The 26,373-nt window shown below is 37.7% G+C and overlaps 3 protein-coding genes and 1 long non-coding RNA gene across 5 annotated transcripts in view; 3 read left to right on the top strand and 1 right to left on the bottom strand.

The window, feature by feature from the left end:
• The window catches only part of LOC144025423 (tubulin alpha-3 chain-like), a 101,127-nt gene extending 95,577 nt beyond the window's left edge, over positions 1-5,550 (top strand). Inside the window, exon 6 of the mRNA XM_077531408.1 lies at positions 4,280-5,550. The gene's annotated coding sequence lies outside the window, so the exon portion shown is untranslated. The remainder of the gene's footprint in view (positions 1-4,279) is intronic.
• A 748-nt stretch (positions 5,551-6,298) lies between these two features.
• On the top strand, positions 6,299-8,827 carry lbx2 (ladybird homeobox 2). The gene is made up of 2 exons (XM_077532482.1): positions 6,299-6,949; positions 8,042-8,827. The coding sequence occupies exons 1-2, from the start codon at positions 6,598-6,600 to the stop codon at positions 8,524-8,526; spliced, it is 837 nt and encodes a 278-aa protein (XP_077388608.1). The 5' UTR covers positions 6,299-6,597; the 3' UTR covers positions 8,527-8,827.
• A 3,437-nt stretch (positions 8,828-12,264) lies between these two features.
• On the bottom strand, positions 12,265-17,126 carry pcgf1 (polycomb group ring finger 1). Of its 2 annotated transcripts, none has more exons than XM_077532561.1 (9): positions 16,966-17,126; positions 15,926-16,031; positions 15,247-15,399; positions 15,085-15,156; positions 13,812-13,917; positions 13,692-13,734; positions 13,408-13,491; positions 13,246-13,326; positions 12,265-12,471 (listed from the first exon to the last, which is right to left on the bottom strand). In XM_077532561.1, the coding sequence occupies exons 1-9, from the start codon at positions 17,050-17,052 to the stop codon at positions 12,421-12,423; spliced, it is 783 nt and encodes a 260-aa protein (XP_077388687.1). In that variant the 5' UTR covers positions 17,053-17,126; the 3' UTR covers positions 12,265-12,420. The 2 variants fall into 2 exon arrangements, with proteins under 2 accessions (XP_077388687.1, XP_077388686.1); XM_077532560.1 differs by having other exon boundaries at positions 13,408-13,494.
• Positions 17,100-26,373, top strand: part of LOC144026062 (uncharacterized) — a 32,244-nt gene continuing 22,970 nt past the window's right edge. The window contains exons 1-2 of the long non-coding RNA XR_013285035.1: positions 17,100-17,164; positions 18,981-19,118. This is a non-coding gene — a long non-coding RNA (uncharacterized LOC144026062). The remainder of the gene's footprint in view (positions 17,165-18,980; positions 19,119-26,373) is intronic.

Here is a 26,373-nt window from a genome sequence, read left to right on the forward strand (position 1 = left end):
TTGGAACGAACCCTCAAGAGAAGACCTCTGGAGTTAGAACAACACTCAAAGCTTCTCACATGGCCTCAACTTGCAACTGGGACATTGGCTGTTCCTAAGAGAAGCATCCATCAAAAAAAAAAAAAAAAATGCAGGTTAAAAGTCCAAAATGTTTCACTGCATAATGATCCTCCACCTTAAATCTTTACATGGACTTCAGCCTTTAAATATTGACGTCATCAGATTTGACACTTTTCTCTTGTCCTAATTTACCATTAGTTATTATTAAGACTAGTCATTTTTAACTGTTTTATTTGAAATTACCATGCACTGCTCCGTTTGCAGAAGTGCGCATGGATAATATTTCTGTCTCGTGTGTATATGATGTACTGTTGGGTAATCGCAGTCCCCATTTGTATCTGATAATTGGCCTCGCAGCTGACTGATTACCGCAACATCCATTGTCATTAATTAGCAAAACAGCTAGCGCTCCACGAAAATCCCCTTCAGCTCGAAATACGAAACAACTTTCCATCACGCACTGTCTTCATGCTGATGTTTAACCCAGGAAAGAAAAATAAAACTCCATAGGGGTTTTTTCTCCTTGGATTGAGAGCCCACACTTAATATTTACGAACTGCAGTGACAACGTAAGTTATGGCCGGGATCTGGCCAAAAGACCTTTTCTTGCCGTTTTCACACTCCTGATATTTATGTTTCTCACATGTGTTTTTAATGCTATTTCCATGTTCCATTAAAAGTATTAGAAATGGTAGAAACTGCAAGTAAACCGAAGGGATAGATGTTACCACTTTTATTTAGTTCATGGATTTTGTATTCATTTATGTGAGTAATTGAATGTCAAAAGCTTTGGTTCGATACTCATTTTGCTGTCTGATTTTGTACATCCTGGATTGGCTGGCAACCAGTTCAGGGTGTACCCCGCCTACTGCACAAGCCGGACTGGATTAAGCGGTACATGACGGGAACAAAATACAAAACATGAAAGTCTTTTTTTTTTTTTTTTTTTTGGGAAAATGGGACCATGCATATTTGTTGTCGTTGTTTTTAAGCTGTTGCCACGCTTATCTCTGAAACAAATGCTGGACAAAAGTATTTGGACACCACCAAAGTTTCTCTTTATTACAGGAATCACTTACTAGTCTATGTTCTTATCGCGTAGCATTCTTCTTACTGGAAAAATTACATTACAAAATTTATAGACCAAATAGTGGTTGATCAGATCACTTGACTACTTGACGAGTCGACTTTATACTCCATAATCGATGTCTGTTGTGTGAGTCTTGACGTGTAACCAGTCTATGGTGCAAAAAAAAATTGAGGGACCATGCCAAAAAAAATGACACCGGCATCATCGTTGAATCGACTTTGGTCACATAGTCGACTACAAAAAAAATCTTTTGTGGTTCAACCACTGAGCCAAACTCCATTTGAGAATTGAGGTTGCACTGTATTGTTTGACCTTCCTGTGTATTTCATCACTCGTCTCCCATTTTCCCCCCCTCACAATTGGATTTTTTTTTTTTTTTTTTTTTTTCACGAGTCCCACAGATCAGGTGGATTTTGTCAACGTGTTAAACTTTAATACTTGGGATCATTTATCTTTACGGCCCAAACTCAGACACTGTCAACGAGCAGACAAGCTATTTCCTCATTTGGTTTGGGAGCAAAGTAGAGCAAAGAAAGAGTGGGGGAGGGGGGGGGGGGGGGCATGCATTGGTGGTGGTGATGGAGTGGACTGAATTGGGGTAGGGGGTGTCGTAATGAAATCCTGATGTCAAGAGGGGTGAGGAGGACTCGGTGCAGGCGTGGAAAGGAGGCGAATCTCCGAGGTCGAGGCGTCACGGCGTGCATCTCTCGGAAGACTCGGTTGGCTCATCGCCCTGTATGGCCTCATTACCTCGAGCGACGTCGCATCGGGGACCTGCCGGACGACTGGGGGGGGGGGGGGGGGGGGGGGGGGGGGGCAACTGCCCCAGCGGCAGAGGATAGAATCGCAGTGATTAATTTGCCCAAGGATCCCCTGGAACGCGGCCTCCTCACACCTACATTTGTCTTCATTTGCCAAGATATGGCCGGTGACATGAGAAGATAGGCTTTAATAAATAATAAATAGTCCTGAATAGAGGCCAGCTTCTTTTCTTTCTTTTTTCTTTTTTTTTTCTTTTTTAAAAACAGAGTTTTTTTTTCTTAGTCTCACATGGCAGACTGTTTCCAGTGTTATCGCAATGCTAAAAAAATAATAAAAATATGGAAAACAACATGTGGTGTTTCACTGATTTGTGACCCTTTACAGTACAAAAATCCAGAATGTTATAGTGCAATGTGATGCAAGTGTCTGTCAATACAAACTTACCCAATTGGACTTAAGTATAACGTGCGCTTACCCCAGTATATCACCAAAAATAAAACTAGATTTCAAATTTTAACGTTGCACCACTGTGATTATTATAGCTTTTATATAAGGAAATTGCACTGCCTTTATATTTTTCATTTTGTATCCATATTTGTATTTATTTAGTTTTTTTTTTCATTTATTATTTATCTTCTCAGTAAAACATCACATTTCTTTTACTAGCTCTTTTTTTATTTCTTTATCTCCTCAGCACAAAAATGTTAACTTATTTTTTAGAAGTTTAACATTTTACTTATTTGCATTTTTGTTTTCAGCACAAAACACTATATTATCATTATAATCGCTCAAAGAACTGCATGGTTTAGAATCGGCAATGACCATTTGACTAAATTCTGTGATTTTTGTATTATTTCAGTGTCATGACATGCTGTCTTGTGTCTTTGGCGCATTTAAATGTACTACCAGTTCTATGAAACAATGTTATAGTTGAAATTACAAAAAAAAAGGAGAACCTTTTTATTGTATAAATATGACGAGCATACTCTACACCTGTAAACCTGACGTTAGTTGGCTCGTTGTCTTTTTATTTAAAAAAAAAAAAAGACACGTACATATATTTATTCGTAACTGTTTGGGTCTAATGTAATATCATATTAGCATTTTTAACACAAAACAAATGAACGAAGGGATGAAGATAGTGGTGTTGTCACGGAATGTCCCGGCGGCGTCCAAATGACCAGTGAAGTACGCGTCACCGCCCCTTCCAGCATTGCTTATAACGCCATCCAAACGAACACCTGCTGTTGTCACAACGATAAGGAGGCGTTCGTGGGCGTCTCGGAAGGAGGAGTGCCCCTCGTTCTTTGGAACAGGCATATGGTCCACTCATATTTGATAGCGTTTTTTGAAATCCAATTAAGACGAAACCGAGGAGCAAGAAAACGTCACATTTGACTCCTAAACCGATATAGTTTGGCCGGAAACGGGAGTCAACGAGTACTTTACGTCAACCTCAAACATGCCGTGCATGTCCGAGTGGATCCAAACGTCGCCCCCAGCAGAATCCGTGTTGTGTATCACGTTGGAGTGGGGAGGCGGTTCCAGCTGTTTACTTGCGTTTTGGCATATAACCGCAAGTGCACCATATAGAAATTTTAACCCTCATTCAAATCGCGAGTTTGCCTCCATTGGACACAACAAGCATTTATTATTGTACATCAAGCAGTGACGTTTGACTATTTTGCCAAGCTGCGTTTTTGATAGCTCATAACATTTGATTATGCTGGTGTACCTAATAAAAGGACTTAAAGCTGTATGTAGTATAAAATGAAAAAAATAAAGATTTTGGTTTCAGTGTGGAAAATGTAGCCTATAAAAAGAGGCGGCGAAGACATTTTCTCGTTTGTAAAACGAGTGAAAATCAATATTACAATGATATTCTGATTATGGTTTGTTGTTGGTATTGTTAGGCCTCAAGGATGTTAAAATTGAAATAAATGCACTTTAGTTGTCCCCTGCACGTTTTATTTGAGAAATTAATTGCATGTATTCTGTGTATAAAATGTGATTTAAGGCACGCATCAATAAGTGTCATTTGTGCTCCGTATTGTAACGTTATATATAGGCCTATAGTTCTTTTTTTTTTTTGGCCATCTAAAAAAATACAAATCACCTGCATTGTGTAGCACATGCGCAGTAAGCCTTCTTTTTTTAAGGCACTAAATTAATCACCGCCAATTTAAAGTATCTCATTAATTAGTCGAGACTAATTACCTTTAGCTGCTGCAGCATGTCTCACTGCGCATTTAATCACGCTGTCATTTTATTGTATTTGTTTATGGCAAATATACTACAATAGTATAACTCATTTTAACTCACACGTTTTGGCCTTTTTGTATTTTTTTTCTCCCTCCCTGGTTGCAGGCAGGTGCCCAGTGCATCGAAAACGTCAAACGGGATCCATCCAATTAAAGGAGTTGATGATGGATGGGGTCAAATGATAAGACTGCCAAATTAAGCTTCGACGAGGTAAATAACAAAAAAAATTCATTTCACCATCTTATTCATCTACGTCTGACTAATAATATTAATGATAACAATTATACAAATTAAAAACAAAAACATCTTGTGTAGTTTTTTTTTTAAAAGAAAGCTAAACAAAATGATTAAATATATATATATATATTTCACCGTTGACGGCCTTCTTTAATTCAAAATAATGTTGGTGATTTAAGTCGACCACGTCCCCCCTTTAAAATAATAATAATGAAAATAAAAAAGACCCCCAAGGCAGCCTTAATAGAAACTCCTGCTGTTTTATGGCTTCTATTGCCCGCACTTGTGTCACCATATGCTCATGTTGGCACACAAACATGCACTTTCCTCAAATGGCCCAACAATCAGTGCATGCAGCGCTTAAAAAAACAAAAAAACAAAAAAAACAACGAAAAAATGCTGATGCGGCAAAAGCATTTTTTTTTATGTTTACGTGTGAGTGAATCTCAGAGTTGTGCCGAAATGTTCATTTTTCAACGAGAATTGTGTTTGAAAGAAACGAATGTTCCTCCACGTGCATGGACACACGCATTCCTTCACTGTGTGGCGTTATATTGTCATGATTCATATTTAATGTACATCGATTGAATTAATACACGCCACGAATTTAGCCTGCAGGCCCATGCACGTTGATGCTGATTAACGTGGGAGGAGCCTCGTTCAAAGAACACACAAAAATAGTTCTTTGTTTGCTGCTGTGAAGCTAACAATAGAATATGTGTGAGACTACTCACCATTGCATTAATAAATGATAATAGTTATGAATAACATGCAGGCTAATAACCGACATAATTAGCCGTGTAATTTTGCAATGAAATGAACTAAAATGAATAAAACAAAACAATAACAGCAATAAAATAGCATCTGTTTCATTGGCCTTGTTCGTGTTTTTGAGCAAATCTGTAAGTATCTGAAAACATAAAAATATTGTGTTAAATTGCGCCATTGTCAATTTTTAAAAACTCATATACATACTTTAATGTAATTATCCCTTTCATAGTCAACAGTCTTTTTAAAAATGTAGTTTTCAGTGCCTCCCTAAATTTGCGAATTATCTTGACAAGCATTGTAATAAAAAAATAATAAAAATAATAATAAAAAAATACATAAATAATAATAATAATAATAATAATGATGAAAACGGTCCTCTTAATAAACTAGTTATAGGCATGTTAGAATACATTTTCTGTACAAGCCATGCATCCATAAAAATAATAAATAAAATGACCATCATAATTCACTGTATTTGCAACATATAGCTATAAATAAAAAAAAAACATTTTTTTTCCAAGTCATGTCTCCTTTATATGTTTTATTATTTTTATTTATTTATTTATTTTAAATAATAATACACCGCATTTTTCCCAGTATGGTCATCTGTTTGTGCGTATTTTTTTTTTTACATTATTTACTCATATTATTTTCCGCTTTTTTAATTGTAAATTTCAGAACAAAGAAATATTTCCTTCTTTTGGCCATGTGTCCTTTATTTGTATTCATTTTGTTTCATTAAAGCCCAAATGTGCCAAACTGGTTCACTTTTTGTGCGTAATTCCGCACGAGTTGTCTCCTTAGCAACTTTGCGAGTGTGCATGTGCGCGGACTCTCTCTTTCTGTCAAAGAATGCGGAAGAGTAAATATTTGGAAGCATCATCATCATCATCATGATCGGGATCAGGATCAGACTCCTCCCCCCTCTAACACGAGTCCGAATGGGTTTTTTGGGGGGGCGGCCCTTTAAGACGAGCCGGGGGTTGTTGTGGAGGAGGAGGAGGAGGAGGAGGAGGAGGGGTTGGTGGTGGTGGTGGTGGTGGAGGGTCAGCGAAGTGGTGTCGCCTGGCTCTAATTGAGCCTCGGCCAATCAACAACAACTCGTTAGCAGTCACCTTCTGCTTCCTCCCTCTTGCTTCGGGACACTTTCACCCCCTTCCCTTTCTCCTCCGCCTCCTTTTTTTCCCCCCCACCAAACTGCAAGTCCGCCGCTACTTGGCGAGCATTTGCATGGAGCTCGGCCGACTCGAGGTGCACTTTTGACGGGGGCGGGGGGGGGGCGAGCGCCGCCGGAGCATGCGAGCTCCAACGCGGACACACTTTTAGCAACAACTTCCCCTCTTGCGGAAACCACTTGTGGACATCTTCATGAAATAGCCGACTTGCGACTTTCCCCCCCGTCTTGATCCCGGGCGATGACCACCACTAAAGACATGAAGGCGGGCTCCGTGTTGCCGTCGGCGGGCGAGGACAGGAGGCGGGCCCCCCTGGACCAGCTGCCGCCGCCGGCCAACTCCAACAAGCCGCTGACGCCGTTCAGCATCGAGGACATCCTCAGCAAGCCGTCGTCGGTCAAGAAATCCGCTTGCTCGGCCGTCGCCACCGGCGTGTGTCCGGCGAGGCCGAGGGTCCTGGAGAAGGTGGCCGCCGCCGCCGCCGCCGCCAGGAACGGCATCAACACGCCGTCGTCGCCGCTCTGCGCGCTGGAGGAGTTGGCCAGCAAGACCTTCAAGGGCCTGGAGGTCAACGTCATACAGGCGGCAGAAGGTATACGAATCGAGAAAAATAGATAGATAGATAGAAAGATAGATGGATAGATGGCCCTTTTCGTGCGTAATTACGCACAAGAGATGTAGCACGTCATCATATGTGGATGATAAGGAAAAAGAATATGCATACATTCCAATTAAGTTATCGTGGGTTACAACAGAGATTGTGGCATTCTGCTGTATATTGGGATTGAATTTATGCAAACATATGTGCGTATCCGGCTTATAAATCAGGTCACGTATAGGCTAATTATAGCCTATGTATAAACCTTTGACGGGTCGATATACAGTATAGACAAGTGTAATCTTTATGCCTGTTTGATATGGTGGCTTAATTGCCCATTGGATGCTTGACAAATGTGGCAAATTAACTAGATAGATAGATAGATAGATAGATCGATCGATCACTGTGTAATGGAGGCAGAGCAATATGCTACAAATGAACCAAAAAAAATGTGAAGTTGCAGATCGATATGAAGATGTCTATAAAGACATTAAAAATAAATGTGCATGCTTTGAAAAATATAGAATCAGTGATTCATTAGATAAGGGTGATCATTGTGTGCGTAATTGCGCATTGGGGGCGTGACTGTGTATATGATTAATATTTCATAAATAAATATTGCACTGAAGTCAAAATATGAAGTTCAAATAGATTTGAAGTTACATAAAAATAAAAAGACTCTTTTACATGTGATCATTTCTGTGCGTAATTACGCATTTGGAGGCGTGACAACATGTCATAAAATTAACATAATGGGACCTAATTATTGTTCTCTTATACATTGTTCTTGAGTGGATAGTTATAAATATCTAGTTATTATTTGACTTAAATAAATAAATAAATAAATAAATGATATAGTATTATTATATTTTATTTTAATTATTTAATTATTATTATTATTATTTAATTTTATTTTTGATATTTTATGGCTTAATAAAAGTCGCAACTTTTTCTGCTTAAATATTAAATTCAAATGTTTGAACGTATTGGCCCCCAGAAAATCTCTTATTTGGGAGCTAATCACCTGTTGTGATTTTATCATTTCATATTTGCGATATATGAACTTGCGTGCGCGTTTCCTCCCAGGCCGCGAGCACCTGAACGCGTTCGGCCAGCGGCAGGCGTCCAAAAAGCGGCGAAAGTCCCGCACGGCCTTCACCAACCATCAAATCTACGAGCTGGAGAAACGCTTCCTGTACCAGAAGTACTTGTCCCCGGCCGACCGGGACCAGATCGCGGGCCAGCTGGGCCTGTCCAACGCGCAGGTCATCACCTGGTTCCAGAACCGGCGCGCCAAGCTCAAGCGCGACCTGGAGGAGATGAAGGCCGACGTGGAGTCGCTGAAGAAGATCACGCCGCAGACGCTCCACAAGCTGGTCGCCATGGACGGCAACGCCGACGAGGCTCCGCGGGGGGGCGACGCCGGCGAAGGGAGCTCTCCCGGCGGATCCCCGGCCTGCAGGGGAACCCCCTCGTCGCGTCGGCTCTTCCCCCAGTCGCCCTCCTCGTCTCGCGGCCAGACCACCGACGAGTTCTCGGAGGACGACGAGGAGATCGAAGTGGACGATTGACAGCCTCACTTTTTTACCAATACAAGACTTTTTCTTTTCTTTTTTTTGGTTTTTAATTCCCAAATTTTTGCACGGATATTGACAAAAAAGGAGTGTTTTTTTCTGCTTCTTTCGGTTTAATTTATTATGGGACTTGTTAAGACTTTGAAGAGGACTTGCTCTTTTAATAAACATTTTAATAGCTCATTAGCTTCTTTTAGCTTTTCTTTTTTTCCCTTTTTGTCACTATTTGAATGATTGACAGAGGGTAATAAAAGGTCATTATCATGATGATGATAATGATGATGATGACGGTGAGCCAATGCAGCCTTTTACACGCACCATGTGTACATATACAGTAAATATATATAAAAAGGTCAACATGAGAATTTTAATGTATTTAATCAGCATCTATGTAAATAAAACCTATATGATATTTCAAGAAAATACATTTTTGATTTTCTTTTTTCAAGAATGATTAGACATGCACTTTCTTCATTGAGTAATCATAAAAAAAGAATATAAACACTGTTTTTAAAAACAATTTGATCAATAGAATAATTATTGATTTTCACCACTTCATATTAAACCATAATAAATATTATTCCCTTAAAGTGAGATATTTTTTTAAATGATAGTGAACTGTAAAGCCGTGTTAATAAATTGAATTCTACAAACAACAACAAAAAAATGCTTGATTGGGCCCTGAAGTATTTTTCTTCACAAACTAACCAAAATGTAATTTTTTAAATAATAACTTAAAACACCTGCGCGCATCGAGATGAATTTATACTGCTATTAAAATAATAAATGTAATATATAATATAAAAACAATAAATATTAGCTTTTTGTGAAATATTAAAGTTCCACCATCCAGCATCATCCATCCATCCGTTTTCTGCATCCATGCTAAATTTATAAAATATGATAAAATGAATGAGAACGTTATAATCGCTATTATTATTATTATTATTATTATTATTATTGTTAGAATAGTAAATGTTTTAGGTGGAGTATCAGTCCAAACTAATAAGCTTTATAGTTATTTATTTTTCATTTCAGTTGTTTTGTATTTAAAAATGTAAAATAAATTATTTACAATATTTATTTTATTTATAAACATATTAGTGAATTTAATTGCATTAAACCGCAATTGATGTTTTTTTTAAATCAATTAATTGTTAACAGTCGCCTTAAAAAAAAATAAAAAAAAACTCGTAATGATGAGCCCTGTATGGGTGTGAAATGTATAATGACGTCACAATGACCTTTCTTCCTTTCCTTGTGTTTCTTCGCGCATGTTGACACAAGAAGAAGCTGGCAGCTTTTGTGCCGCCCCTGCCGGGCCACATGCTTCCACGCTTGCACGCATCCTTCCGAGGACCAGACACTTGATTGATCGCTCCACGCAACACAGCAACATTGCCACGCATCTGGCGGCCTTCCAAAACCGGGTGGGAGTCAGGGAGGGATTCGAGGTGGGAGGCCATGAATAGCAAATGGGCCCGTGTGAAGTCAACACGCCCCGAGAAGAACACGCAGGCACGCACATGCGACATTTGGGCCACATGCAGGCAGCCTTCTTCTGCTGTGCAACTTCCTGCTGAACATTTACAATCGACGAAACAAAAGCATCTCCAAATGTTGGCATTTCAAAAAGACAAAAACGAACATTTTTTGTTTTTTTCCGCCCAGAAAACAAATAGGCCTAAGTACTGTATACCCACATTTTGTTTACAAAAAAAAAAAATGCAATATCTAAATGTTGTGATTTTAACAAATCTTTTATCTTAATACAAAAATCATGTATATCTGAACATTTTGTGATTTAAACTGTCTCAGAAAATTAGAATATTGTGATAAAGTCCATTATTTTCTGTAATGCAATTACAGGAAAAAATGTCATTAATTCTGGATCCATTACAAATCAACTGAAATATTGCAAGCCTTTTTTTATTATTATTATTTTAATATCGCTGATTAGGGCTTACAGCTTAAGAAAAGTCAAATATCCTATCTCAAAATATTAAAATATTTCCTCAGACCAAGTAAAAAAAAAAAAGAAGCCATAATCTGCAATATTAAAATAATAAAAGGCTTGCAATATTTCAGTTGATTTGTAATGAATCCAGAATGTATGGCATTTTTGCTTATTAATTGCATTACAAATAAATAAATAATGGACTTTATCACAATATTCTCATTTTCTGAGGCAGTCCTGTATATAAAGCAGAACAAAATGAAAACAACAACAACAAAAGGATGTATAGTTTAAAATGCAAGTTATTTTTACCTGCATGGAAAACAAAAATATATATAGAGACATGTTTTGTGAATTTGAAAAAAAAAGCATCCTTTTATCAGATAAACAACAAAACAAAAAGCACGTATTGCAAAATATGTTTTTTTTAATACATGGGAAAAAAAAAGAAAAACATGTAAATCCAGATTTTGTGATTAAAAACAAACGTTTTAGTGGAGAAAATAAAAACATAAAGCTTAAACAATTTGTGATAAAACATGTCTAGCAACAAACAGTAAAAAAAAAAAAAAAACATTTTAAATTTTTAAGACAATGTTTGGCTTTTTGACGAGAACAATAACTGAATATAAAAAGGCCCTTGTGAGTGATGTGGGGCTGTGAGCGCACGGGGTCAAAGGCCAAGTGGCCACCCCCATTTTATTAGGCGGCAACCGGGGAGGGTTGTTGGGGGTTAGGGGCAAGTCAAGTGGATGCAGGCAAGCGATACTTACGTCATCATCAGAATATGAGCTATGGAAGGTACCCAAGTGGCATTTATGATTATGATCACTCAGATTTTTTAATTATTATTATGCATAAAAAAACTCGAACGTATGTGTGCGTTACGTTTTGCGTATGTGTGTACTATTTTGATTTTCTGTGTGTATTGCGTGTATGTAAAATGTTTGTGTATAATTGTGTGAGTATGTGTGTATTATTGTGTGAATGCAAGTGTGATAGGTATGTGTTAATGTATTATTTTGTTTGCTTTATTTGTGGGTATGTGTATTTATTCTTGCTACGACTCCTACTCCTGCCACGACTAATAATTATTATAGCGTCAAGATGGACTGGATGAATTACGGCTTTTTTTTCCCTTTTTTTAACAGATACAATATTCTTCCTTCCCACTCGATTAGGTACACATGCACAATCCGAATTGTCCAGCTAACAATGCTGCGTTTTCATTGATTGAATATTTCTCTGTGTTTATGCCTTGTGCTTGTTGTGAGCATTTTGTCGGCGCAGATCATTTGACACGAGACGAGAGAGAGCGCAACCTCACCGGCCTGTCATCGACCAGCCTTTTAGGAAGGCCGACATTTTCATTTTGCTCCACCGGGTAAGAGAAGACGCATTAACACGTTAACAGAGTGTTTATTTACGACCCCATGACACTTTTATGTGTATATAAATTAAATGTAAGTAGCATATTGTGCCACGGCGATCCGAACGATCCACCAAGAACATTTGGACTATTAAAAAGCGGTAATATGAGCGGAATATGATCACGTGACAATGAAGGAGGAAGCTGGTCGCGTTGTGTAAAAAGCGCAAGGACGCCATCTTGTGGAGGAGATATGTCACTGCATCGCTGGTGCATGCTACGTCAATTTGAAACTTCAGCAGATTTATACCCCTCAGTCGACTTCTAACAAGTTTATGATCTATCTATCTATCCATCCATATCTCTAAGTCAATATATTTCTTTTTCAGTGAAATAAAAGAGGGCAGCCTTTGCTCATTTGACATTTTTAATTTATTTTCAAAAATACAAAAAGGAGAAAATAAGTTCCTGTACACAAACACTATTATTAAAATAGAATTATGTATTGTACAAAATATGTACAGCTGTGTTGGTGAAGGAAGGAATGCCAAAATCCAACGGAGTCCTATCTGCTACGTTTGTCCTTGATGGTGTAGTGAAGCACTAGCGGCTGCGCCTGACACATATACACACACACACAAAAAAACAACAACATTTCAATGAATACATATTCATGTTCACATATGTGGTCCAACATCTTTTTCAACCTGAGCTTTGGAACCCACTCAAAATGTTGATACATCTTGTTAAAAATGTCCTGTACGGGAAATTACATACTGCCAGATATCCCTGATAGTTATTTGTATTTGACTTATATATTGTTTACTTATGCATATTATTATTTTTTTTAATAATATGTATCCCCATGTCCTTTAAATATTATACGTATTTTGTGTTGATTTTTATTATTTTTGCTCATGTATTTTATATACTGTTATGTTGATTTTAATTTATTTCAATTATTTGATGGTATCATTTTTTTATTTGAAGTATTTTATATAAGTGTAAGTCATGACATTTATTTTCAGTCGTTATTTGTATTAGATATATGTATTATATATACATATATATATTTGTTTGCATTTTAATTAGTTATTTGAATTTTGTTTTTGTTTTGCTTTTATATTACCGGTACCTACTGTTATTTATGTACTTTGTATTTTTCAATTAATTAGTTATTTTTTTTTTAATTATATTTTCTGCAAGATATATTTGTAAGATTTTATATTTTCATTTTTTTAGAATTTATAATAATTTGTTTCATTTACTTTAATTTGTAAAATTTTACTTATTTTCATCAGGTTTTTTTTTTTTTTTTTTTTTACTTTTTGTGTAAATTTTGCACATGTAATTACTGCTGATGTATATATCAACTGATGCGTCACATCACCTTTCCAAACCAGTGTGATAACCATAAGCGCTTCATGGTCATGTGATCGGGCAAAAACTCGTTGTTGAATAACATCTGGACCTGCGACACAAAATGCAACGACAACGATCAACATGACAAATAAAAATAAATAAATAACAAAACAGTGAGCGAGCGACCTACCTGATGTTTTTCCACGTTGAGTCGATGACAAAGCACTTTGCGTAGATGCCTCACCTCCGCTCGCACAGAACAACGCACAAACTTCTGCTGCGCGCACACAGGAAATTGTTTGAATCAAATGTTTCTACAACTTGATGAAAAATTGAATGTTTTTCACTTTCTCTTAAAAAAAAACATTGAGTTGTATAGCTTATGTCACATTAATGGTGGGGAAAAACTGGCATTTAACAGGGGTGTGTAGACTTTTTTTATCAACACATTTTGTGTGTGCACGTGCGACTGACCTGCAATGCAAGTTTCGTCTTCTCTTTCCCTGCGAGTGATGAACTGTACACACACAAAAAAAAGATGATTCATACTAATAATAATAATTCCTAATAAATTATGAAAAGCACGCATCTCACCTTAGCCGTTCTAAACATAACGACACCTGCTCGTCATATCTGTAAAAGTGAGCCTTGGAGTGGTCGAAGCTGGTGTACGGTAAACCTGACGCGTCTGATACGCAATCTGGAACAGAAAAACAATATGTGCGACGTTATCAACAATCCGAATGGAATTCATTACATATCGATTGCGTTCATGTTAGCAAGCACATGCTAACACGCGTAGCATGCATTTTTCTAAAATCGACTCAAATATATGCAGTTTTCTTCTATTTTCTTCCTCATTATTATAAAACCTTTTTCCATAAATACATAAAAAAAAGACTATTTTTGAATGATTGTTTTTTTCCTCAAATATTCAGATTTTTCCCCCCGAAAATATGACTATTTTAATAAGCTTCAGATTTCTTTTCTTTCCAAAACAGACAAATTTCCCTCAAATTATTTTTTCCTGTTGACTGTTTTTTAAAATATGACTTATTCGCATCATGACAACTTTTTTTTCTATAATCTTCAACTTTTCTTCTATTTTCTTCCTCATTATTATAAAACTTTTTTTTCCTTAAATACATTTTTAAAAAGTGCTATTTTTGAATGATTGTTTTTTTTCCTCAAATATGATTTTTTTTTCTCGAAAATATGACTATTTTAATAAGCTTCAGATTTTTTTCTTCCAAAATAGACAAGCTTTTCCTTAAATTATTTTTTTCCTGTTGACTGTTTTTTAAAATCTGACTTATCGCATCATGACAACTTTTTTTTCTATAATCTTCAACTTTTCTTCCTCATTATTATAAAACTTTTTTCCTTAAATACATTAAAAAAAAAGATTATTTTCGAATGATTGTTTCGTATTATGATTTTTTTCGTCTCGAAAATATGACTATTTTAATAAGCTTCAGTTTTTTTTTTATTTCCAAAACAGACAAGATTCTCCTCAAAATATTTTTTCCTGTTGACTGTTTTTTAAAATATGACTTATTCGCATCATGACAACTTTTTTTCTATAATCTTCAACTTTTTCGTTTTCCCAAATCTATGACTTTTTCCTCTGTAATATCAGAATTTATTCATTTAAATTCCAAATATTCCTCGAAAATTAGAGCAAAAATATACAACTAAATCTCTACATGTTAGGGCTGTGAACAAAAGCTTTTCCTGTTGCTTTCACACAAAAACTCACATTAAAAAAAAAAAAAGTTACTTATCCCTGTGGGACAATTAAGGAATGCAAAAATATATCACAAAGCTAACAAAAGAAATATTATTATGATATTATTGCCATCCTCACCGTCTCCTGCTGGCTGTATAACCCTCTCCAACCCCCGCGACTGATAGAACTCCTTTATTCTTTTGTCTTCACCTGTCCCAAACACAAGCAAAATGAGTTTAGGATTTTTTAGTTTTGTTATTTTGATGTTTGCACAAAAACGAGTCATCGTCGCCGTCGTACTTTCTTGTAGGCCGGGCACCAGCTTGTAGACGATGTCCTGCATGACGCGGTCCAGCTTAAGGTTGAGCAGCGGTTGCGTCTCGTGGATTTTGATGTTGCACATGGGACAGTACTTGCTGGTCTGAAGGTATTTGACGATACAACTCTTACAGACTGCAAAGTACAAACAAAGGCACATAGGAGAATTTTTGACAAAATATTTCACATTTTTCTTTTTGATTAAATTGAATTTGCAGATTTATTTTTTTTTGGTGGGTGTGCGGGACATATCCTCCATTTTTGGGTGAAAATGTTTCCTGTTTTTGAGCTTAGGCCAAAGCAATAAATGTAGTGCTTTGGCGCCACCTGGCGGAAGCTTGGTATTGTTAGGTTATTTTTGTATAAATGCCAAAAGGTGAATTTACTGACATCATAGCGTTTGTGTTTGTGTATTTGGTTGCCCAAGTCGGATGTCATGTCAATTTGGCTAGCATGCTAGCTAGCTAATACTAATTATGAGCCTTATGTGAGAGAAGGTAGTCGATAGTATTTTTGTTTTACTCGTGCCTGCCAATTATTTAATCGACCAATATTAGCTCTTTTGACAACATGACAAAATAAGACAAAGCTAAAGACATACAACCCCTCCACCACCTTGAAAAAAATTACAAACATAAACAAAACATGTCTGGGAACTCACAGGTGTGCAGACACTCTGTGATGGTGGTGGCGTCAATGAAGTAGCCGGCACACAGGTAACACACGATGTGTTCATTCAGGTCTTTGATTTTCAACTTCACCTCCTCCTGGCAACAGAGACATCGAATTCATGGCGGAACTGTTTCATTTAAAAGGACACAAATACATTCATCACAACTCGCATCGTAAAACATCTTAATATGACACGGATACCAGCCTGATTATAATTTCCAGTCACGTGGACATACTTTCAGGTAAAAATGGGTGACAAAACATTTAGCTGACTTCAAATGAAGTCATGGTCTTCTAATGTGCGTTTAAAAAAAAAAAGATCACCAGAGGGGGAGAAAAATACAATTTGATTGTTTCAACATTGTTCCACCCTACTCCAACTAACACATTTTTGCTTGCTATTGGTTGCTTGTTTGAATATGTAATTATGCTATTGTGGCAATGTCGGTCCCTTTTTTGTCACCGCGGACCTGCCATGTGACAGAGCTGCACAAGCTGTGTGAATGAGCATGAACTTCGACCTCCTCCTGGAAGGAATGACGGACGGACGGACAAGAGGAAGGGGGCGAATCACTTTTACCACCTCACGTGACTAACATCAAAATGAAAACATGCCATAAAAACAAGTTCGAGTGCAACGTTTCGCACTTTTGCAGCTCCGCGATACGTGCGGCGAGCCAGTGACAAGACCACACGGGCGCGTGTGCTCAGCTAGCAGCAGAAGCTCCGCGGAAGTGTTTACATTCTCCAAAGCCGATAAAAAACGAAGGATCGCCGGGCGTCGAACTGGCCAACGCAGCCTCCCCCGCTCGGACCTGTGCGTCGCGGGGGGTTTGACTCGCCGACACCGGAACACACGCTCACTTTCCCCCCAGCATCTCCTCCTTTTCCTCCCCGCCACCTTCTCGGTTCTCCCCATCAGCTCCGCTTACAACAAGCGAGCGAGCGAGGGTCCGCTTCGTAAACGCTTGACCCGGCCGGCCGCGGCTCCTCCCGAGCGGTCGCCCCCACGATGCACGTCCCGCTTACCTCATTCCTTAGCGGGTCCAGTTTGTAGACGGTCTGCAGCTGGTTTCGTAGCCGCATCGCTATGGCCATCGGACCTTGCTCCGCCATCTTTGGGTATTACACTCACTTCCGGGTAAACCGGAAGTGTCCTTTTAGCGGGCCCCCATCAAAGAAGTAGGAGAAGGAGCCAAAGTAACACAGGTTATTTTGGCACAAAAAGGTAAAATATTTCTCATGATGTAGTTATTTAACCAATAGTTAATTGACTGGGCATTGACAATACGAGGTTACAGGTAACAGGTTCAACAGTCATGTAGCTAGTAGCTACATTAGAAGTTAACAATTAGACTTAAGCTAAGTAAATTCACACTATTTTATTAGCCTATTCATATATTTTTTAAAATGTGGTATAAATGTGGTCTTAGACTTAGACTTAGACTTGACTTTATTGATCCCTTTAGGATGGCTCCCTCTGGGAAATTTACATTTCCAGCAGCAATAAGAACAGATAATAAAATCAATCAATAAATAAGGTTATTACACCAGATGTTGAATTAATAATAATAATAATAATAATAATAATAATAATAATAATAATAATTACAACTATTGGTTGTAATCAATTTGCAATGTTGTCATTTGTTTGGTGTAAAATGTTAATAAGTTAGGAATGTTCAATGTAACATTAATATTAAGTATATTGTCTAGTTTGAATGTTCAATCAACTATTTAGTTATGAAACATACTTCCGCATTACTGTGTTCACATCATATTTGCAATGTAAACAACAATTAATAGTGCTCATATAGGGCTATGAAATGTTGATGTTTATTACCAATAGCAACACTTTCGTAATAATTAATATGTGAAAAAAAACGTAAATAAAAATAAATAAATAAATAACTGCTTTTAAAATTGGTGAAAACTCAAAACAGTCCTAGATAAATGCTGGCTCTAAAGCTATGCATTGTCCCTCATTTTAAATTATGTTTAAGACTCAATGTTCTTCAAAATGTTCTACATTTAAAGTGTGAAAACCTGTTCTTTCAACAATGTTTTTAATAGAAATGAAATTATTGATTTATGAATTTATTTATTAAGTCATCTTTTTCATAAATACACAACAAACTAAATGTATTTTTCTTCTACGTAGCCCAGCTTTTGTGTGAAAGGGTTTACAGAGAGTCTGCCAAGTCAATTCAAGCATTTAGGAGAAGGAAGTAAACCACTTAAATGACGATTGTTTTGGCCTCGTTTCAAATTTCCTGCTTTTAATTGTTTGGACAATAGAGGGCGCCATAACAACATAATTGTTTGCAGCCGTCATCCAGTGAGCAGCAGCCAGCCACCTCGAGCTAAACTTTAAACTAATTTTTAAATATAAAATCTCCATGTTGAAAACAGACTTGTTGATGACATATTGCTCAGTCAGAAGGGCGTGCTGATGTTGTGTAGACATATTTGGCCCAGGCCCAATTTAGATTTATGTGAGCCGTGATGTAGGCACTGCTGCTATTCCAACTATGTACGTATCAAAGGGAAAAATGTGATAACGCCGCACCTCTTGAGTGCTTTCTTTGACACGTCAAACTGGCATAGATGCCTGAAAGCTAGTTAAAACAGACCTTTTTTGTAGGGAGAGGGTGATCTTTTTTGTATCAGGGGCCACTTATTTTTTTCCCCATAAAGTCCTCGAAGAGCCATGCAAAATTTCTGATAATGCAACAACAAGAATATGTTTGGGTCTTTTTATAATAGTTAAAACAATGCATAACAATGCAGTAGATTCAAACTATGGATAAAGCTATGCGGTGGTCCGCATGTGGATGTCATCGCAGTGATTTGAATTCCGCAAAAATCAAAAGAAACTCACTAAGTGCATCGCCATCTACGCATAAAGCTATGTGGCTGTTTGCGTAGTCAGTTGAATTTCTGAAAAATCAACATAAATCTAAACAAATCCAGGTCAATAGCCATGTGGCCGGTAATCGTGATGTATGACTACAACTCAACGTCTGCCCTTCTGTCGTTCATAGAGCGAGTGAGCGAGCGAGCTTCTGGAGTCCTTCCAAGGATGCCGTGGTCATTAGCTTGCCACTTGGCGGGCCGATTGCAGGAGCAGCGAGAGACAAAAGCCGCAACTCGGCCCTCCATGCTCTGATTGCTCCGAGAAGGTGGGTGGGAGAATGGGGGGTTTGCGTGGCGGGTGGGGGCTCTCCTGCTTGTTTGCCACACACATCCTCACTGCTGCCTTTTGGCACAACATGACCAGTGCGAAGGGGAAACAGGCCCCCCGGCTCACATACGGTGCTGAGTCTCAAACTGGGGTCCCAAGGGATCCCTTTTTACTATTACAAAAGGTGTATTTTCCAGAACAAAAGGTATGGTATTAGAATAAAGTTGTATTTTTCAAATTCCCTTGTTAAAATTAAACTTTAAAATCAGATTACTCTGACTCTATCTAGTAAAAATATGACCAGGGTGGTTTACGTTTTTTGTCACTTTTTGTCATTTTAACTCAACTCAACTTTATTTATAAAGCACTTTAAAACATACATTTTGTATACAACAATGCTGTACATGAAACAGAATTCGGTCATGCAGTAAAGAATAAGATTAGAAAAACAAAAACAAAGCAAATATTTAAATTGAATATACAAGTATTTTTTTTTTTACAAGTAAATACATTTTACATCAGTAAATTAATAACAAGACATAGGCGAGTGAATAAATAAATGAATAAAATTTAAAAGTCAGTGAAAAATTGTTGTATTAAACATAAAATTAAAATATTTGTATCACTGGTTTCATAGTTATACATAATTCTAATCACATACATTATTAAAAATAAAATACATAAATTTTAACTTTAATAATTTATTAAATATGTACACGGAATATTTTATTCATTTTTTTCTACAATTTAAATTCACACTATTTTATTAGCCTATTCATTTATTTTTTTTAAATGTGGTATAAATAATATAAAAATAAGTATTACACAGGTATGTCATAAGTGTCCCTTTAGGGATCTAAATTAGTATAATAATTATAGTGCTACTTGTATTGATTTTAAAAAGATGTAATTTATTTTATTCTAAAATATTACAGTACATTTTTAGGCATAAAAACATTGTAATTTTTACACCACTTCAACCACAATAACAAACATTGTTAAATCAATACCTAATTAATAGCTTATTTTAATGTTATATTGAAGACAGATATTAATTTCCAGTAAAAGTGATTGATGGGAGAAAATAAAAGCTGACAGTCAAGTTTAAACATGAAATTCAAAGTATGACAATAGACAAAAGACGCAAGAATATTTGAATCATTTTTTTTTTTTTTTTTTTTGTGGGGGCTCTTGGATGCGTTTTCTGCCGTGCCTGCAGGCCTCTGGAGTTTATTCACAGCTCTGTCAATCAGATACGCATTGACCTTGCGGATAAGGTAAAAGTACGTGGCAAGAAGGAACACAAGGCTCAACTGTGGCGGCTCCTTCAAGCGGCACTGATCACAGAAAAAAAAAAAATGAGCCAAAGTAGAACATCTTTATGCTGTCCAAATAATATTGATCAGGGTTCCATTTGACTTGATTTTACGGCAAATTGTGATGCAATCAGTCATTCTGCGCTGGAACGTCGGATAAAATACTGATATTACGATATGTAGCAATGTTTTTTTGCGCCTTTCATGGCACCATAATGTCCTATGTGTCTAGAAGTGAACCAAAACAAATCAATCAAAGAAAGAGTAAATCAGCAAAAAATATTAGGCCTACAATGGAAGCAGAGTTTATTCAATCAGCAGTTTACATTGTCTCGCTGCTTTCGCTATTTGCTTTTGGCGAAGTGTTTTATAGGCAGTATAAGATGTACTGAAGCCTTGTCTACCATCTAGTGGTGAATGGTGATATTACAACTTAAAACTGCAGTCAACTCCTCCATAATTGCAGGCATATTGGCAGATTTAGTTTGTTTTCCAATATTTTTTCAGAATTTGTTTTCATTCAAACACAAGATGTTTTATTTTATTATTATTATTATTATGATTATTATGATTATTATTATTATTTTTTATTTTTATTTTTTTCAATTAATCAAGGGGCAAGTCAGAGTGCAACCCATGAGCCATCAGTATCACGGGGCTTTTAGCCATCAATTACAACTTTGAAATGTTGATTGATAAAAACAAAAAAAAACAAAAAACAAAATCCCCCCCCCCCCCCCCCCTTCAGTTGAAATTTTGCCCCTGCCGACAACCCAACTGCCTGCAATTCTTCCCAAATTATCCAACTAAATTGTTGCAAATTTAACAAAACCAACTTTTAAGCATGTTTTAAGATGGAAAAAGGGAAACAAACACCGGGAAAGTCTGTCTTGTGGCCGGCAGCTTTTGGGTGGTCTTCAGCTTGGATGCCCTCTGGGGGTGGGATCAAGCGGACCTCGGCGTGTCATTCCAATACGCCGACCTGTTCAAACAGGGCCCGGTCGGCCGCACAAAGAACACACGGGCTCCTCTGCGCACAGCCGCCGTGATTCACGCTCATAAAATAATGCTCGAAAAACCTAAATCCATAAAAGACGTGGAAATGACATGTAATGACACGACGCCTCGCCAAAAGCAAACAGCGAGACAATGTAAACTGCTGATTGAATAAACTCTGCTTCCAAGTACACGAGCCGCACGACTTGATGAGGGAGACGTTTGCTGAGGCCACACGCTCGTTCGTGGCGTTATGATTAAGGTTTGGGAGGTGCCCAAATGCGACCGCCGTCTTCTTCTGGTGCCTCCCTGCCTTGACACTGGGCGTAAATTCTCGTCATTGAGGGCAGCCAGAAGACAAACATGACACCCGGTCACTCTGATGGAACAAGCATAAAGACACAAATCTTGACATGATATTTTCCAAACCATTTTTGTGCATTTTGGAAAATAAAACGCATGATAGTCAACTAACAGTGCAAGAATAATTTAATGTTGACAGCATTGTGAGTAACGTTATTCATTGAGACTTTCAATGTGACATGTTTATCTGATATATAAGTGAGGACTTTGTCTAAAAAAAAATGGCCTTTTTAATTTTTAAAATACAATTTTTTCTCAGATTTGTGTTACAAAAAATTGTGACGTTGTAGGCTGTGCCAAAAAAGCGTTTTTGTTTCCCTTAATATTACACTTTCTAATATATTAGGACATTTTTCATTGGAAAATACAAGATATATGATTTCTTTCCTAAAACTATTGTCAAACTTTTTCTAAAAAAAAAAAAAAGGTAACTTCTTACTCGGCTAGCTTTGGCAAAGTATGGTGGCATTAATAGGTCGAGCTGATTGTATTATTTGATGACTCAAAATAGTTTTTTTGCAATATTATGAGTTGCGGTTTGTGATAAATTAGGGAAAAATTTGACAATGATTTAATTTTTATATTACTAGACTGCTTCATAAATTAGGATATTTTCATTATTTTTTTTTTTCATTGCTAGTAGACTCATGTGAATAGAACTCATCAATAAAATAAGTCCTGTTGTTGCGGTTGCGTTGAAAGCACGTCAAGTGGCATGATTTCCATAATTTGGACATATTTCACATTTGACAAGCAAGATCCAGTTGAGATGCGCTGGAGGTTAAATAACAAGATGAAAGATGTTGTAATAGGAACCGCTGCCAACAAGAACCAATCGAGAAATAAGCCCCGTGTTAAATCTTATTAATGTGGCACAATAGTGCTTTGTTGGACTCAATAGCGAAGGTGTGTGCGTGCATGTGTGTGTTATTTCAGAATGACTTAACTCTTGAGCTTTTAACCTGATAAAGGTACACTTTGAGTAAGTATTGCACTAAGGAGGACTAGAATGGTTCATATATCACAGCATATCATTAGAGGGTATAATGTTGATCGCACTTAAGAAGATACATTATGACCACACAACAAAATACACACATCTAAGTTCTTCATGTGAACTAGACCCTCAGTCAGACCTAAAGAAACATAATTGCTTGGTTGTCATGGTTACTACTGATTAGTACATCTCAAAGTGCAGTTGGGGTACCACTAGTGGCACACATGCTCCCTCTAGTGGTACACAAAATCACTTTTTTTAGGGTTTGGTTTAGATTAAGTTTAGTTCATTTAAGTTCAGTTGTATTTAACTTTAACATTTGCATTTTTTTCGCTTCAAACATGTGGGTACTACATATTAATTAAGCACAGTGTTTGGCCCACTACACTGTTCTAATGTTGGTCATCATGGTGTTGTTGGTACTTGAAGAAGTATTTTTGGAAGTGCTACTTGTTGCAAACGTTTGAGAATCACTGATGTAATGTATCGTGTTAAAAAAAAAAAAAAAGTCCTCTTTGATCGCCAGAGCCACTCTTCTCCACGCTAGCCTCTTTGAAATTGAAGTACCCGCAAAGGGCCAAGGCACGCTCGCCTTCCTTGTCGGCCGCTTCATCTTCCTCGGGTGCACGCTCTCTTATCGCACGGCCATCTTTATCTTCACGGCCATTTAAGAGAATGTGGGTGAGGGCACCACAAAAGTCAGCAGAAAGGAAGCGTCGCGCCACTCCCTTGGAGAAGGATGCGGGCCGGGCGAGAGTGCCTGATGAGTATGATGACACGATGATGAGGCAAAAAAGAAAAAAACGTGTCTTTTTCTTGGGTCTACTCTCATTTCGGGGGCACTTTGCCAAGATTTTGTGGAGTTCGTTCCACATTCTTTCACGCTCTTCCACCAGCTGACATCTTTTTGGCAGCAACATGCAAGAAGAAGACGAGCTGGTGGAGAGAAAAAAAATAGGTGTGAAATGTCCATGTTTAAAATATGCCAAGTACTTTTGTTTAAGTGGTCCATGGTGTGCTATTCTATCGGCTTTTACGTTTTACTTTAGCACAAAACAACACTGTCAATTAACTTTTCTACTGTGTTTTTTTTTTTCGGAGGCATAGTTTGAGTTTTAACACCTGATGAAGTTGTAATAACGAGAATTTGTTTTGTAATCCATGAAAAATGTGATTTATTTATTTATTTATTTTTTTAAGTTACTTTCCTGCTTTAAAAAATTCTAATAATTCAATGGCATTGATGTTTTGGTAGTTAGAACTCTTTAAGCAATGGATGTTTTAGAATTATTATTTTTTTAGATTGCCAACCTCAGTTAAAGATTACTGTCAAATTAAACATAAAAGTGAATTCCATGTTTGGTTTTTCAAACAACATTAGTTTGTCTTAGGAAAGTCCGCTTATTGCTAACAATAAGAAACAGCGTAATCTGTAATATTTTACAAAATGATTATGGATTTTTGGCACGGTGCTTGAGTGGTTAGCACGTCCGCCTCCCTGTACTGAGGACGCAAGATCGAGTCCAGGCTTCGGCCTTCCTGGGTGGAGTTTGCATGTTCTCCCCGTGCCTGTGTGGGTCTTCTCCGGGTACTCCGGTCTCCTCCCACATTCCAAAGACATGCATAGCAGGTTAATTGTCCCTAGGTGTGCTTGTGAGTGTGGATGGTTGTTCGTCTCTGTGTGCCCTACGATTGGCTGGCAACCAGTTCAGGGTTCTTGTGAGGATAAGCGGTTAAGATAATTTTTTATATTTGCGAGCAAGGGCAGTTACTTCACCCGTGAATACTTGTGATACGGCACTTGCAGATTCACCAATTTGCAGGTCAGGGTTTTGTGGAAAACAGTTACTGGTGGTCTGTCGCCATTTTTTTCCAAGGTTTTTTTTTCAATGCATTTAGAATGGATGTCAGTTCGGCTATACCATTATTGCTATTTGTATTCTGGCCTGGTCCCTGTTCCTCACAAATAGCGCAGCGGACCCCCACATACTTGCGGCCTGGCACCTATGGATTTCACTTATTTGCAGATTTTTTTTCAATACGTTTCAAATATTTGTATTTATTTATTTTTAGAGCCCACACCTGTTTTTTATTGAAAACACCACATATTTTCATTACGTTTTCTTAAAACAAAGTTTCAATACATTTATTAATTGGCATCAATTATTTGCGGATTTTTGCTCTTCACCTGCCAGCCCTGCAAATATCAGGGTTCAACTGTGTATTTACAATTAATATCTCATGTCGTGTGTGTGTGTGTGTGTATAAGAGTAATGCATTGATGCCGAGTAGTAGTTGAGTACTTGGCTTGCTCGGCAGTCGTGGCTCGACCCATCGTGTGAGCGTTCGTTCGCATGCTACAGAAGCAGATGGAAGGCCCAGATAGGCTGACACATGAAAGGACACCCGCATGAAGGCCCAGAGATGTGCAGGAAGTCTCCAAAACAATTCCATTATTGACACAGTGGGAGCAGGCAATAAGGGTCGTCTCTTCTTCGTCGTCTACCTCTTCTTCTTCTTCATAGGAGGCCCAGAAAGGAAATAATGGCAGGCGAATCGCTGGTGTGCATCAAAGGCTCGCTATTATCTCAGCCTTGCATGCACACACACACACACGACGTAAAGCTTTGATGTGCATTTTATCTGAACGGCTACTGGGACGCCATCAACAAGAGTTCTGCTCCGCTGAAGAACAATGATGCCGCTCAAGGCTTCCCGTTGGGGCGCTACAATTTGTCCCTGCACCAGCGCCTGCGGTTGAATGACACTGGTGTTATTAGCAGTGTGGTGCAAAGGTGTTGTTGGTCTCCTTAGGAACAGATGAACATTGGTCACGCTGAGCAATTTTGGTAGGGTAATGTGTACCTTTGTGTAGATATCCTCCAAAAATACCCTCACTAATAGAATATAATTTATACCACACTCCTTTAACACTACTACTGTGATTATCACTACTATGACCACTACTACTACTGTGGTGAGTGTTGTCCATTTTGGAAAGGGGATGTGGAAGGGGAAAAAAAAGTTTGATGAAATCACTTCATGTTCCAGATAGTTTTGGACGACTGATTCTAAACTACATTTCCTCGAATGAAAGTTTTGCGAGATCGAGCGAACGTTATTTTCTTTTTTTGTTTCTAACAGGGTCAAATTGTACAGTACTAAAATAATTTAACTGAACTCTGACTGGCTGACTTGACATTTTTAAGACGCTTCATTTCCTATCGTGTGGCTCTGAAAACCAACTAAAAACATTGTCTTGTATTGCAAAGTACAAATTGGCGTTTGTTCTCACAACTCCAATAAACCGAAAGGCCATAAATCCACTCCATGCATGTAATTACAGGGAATCCAACACTTAAGTGGTCCAAGATGAAGGGAATTCTTTCTTTCTTTTCATTCTTTGATAATGGTCTTACTCCCTGTTTACTGTATAAAGAGGCGACCGCTGTGTCTATGAAGTGCTATTGTTTGCTTTTGTCTTAAGTGGCAAAGAGAGCGCTTTGTGAGCGCAAGATCTGCTGTTTGCTCTCCGCGGCGGAGGGTGTGATGCTTTGCTTGTCGTCGGATTTACTTGGTGG

This window comes from Festucalex cinctus, chromosome 9, assembly GCF_051991245.1.
Source record: "Festucalex cinctus isolate MCC-2025b chromosome 9, RoL_Fcin_1.0, whole genome shotgun sequence".
Classification (NCBI taxonomy): Eukaryota; Metazoa; Chordata; class Actinopteri; order Syngnathiformes; family Syngnathidae; genus Festucalex; species Festucalex cinctus.

Bases quoted from the DNA above. Each gene is read 5' to 3' on its own strand.
- pcgf1 (XM_077532560.1), bottom strand. From the start codon at position 17,052: ATGGCGGAGCAAGGTCCGATGGCCATAGCGATGCGGCTACGAAACCAG. The intron at 15,157-15,246 runs GTACGACGGCGA...TGTTTGGGACAG, and splicing joins GGTGCCCGGCCTACAAGAAA to GTGAAGACAAAAGAATAAAG. The intron at 13,495-13,691 runs GTCAGTCGCACG...GTGTGCGCGCAG, and splicing joins AGACGAAACTTGCATTGCAG to CAGAAGTTTGTGCGTTGTTC.
- lbx2 (XM_077532482.1), top strand. From the start codon at position 6,598: ATGACCACCACTAAAGACATGAAGGCGGGCTCCGTGTTGCCGTCGGCG. The intron at 6,950-8,041 runs GTATACGAATCG...GTTTCCTCCCAG, and splicing joins CGTCATACAGGCGGCAGAAG to GCCGCGAGCACCTGAACGCG.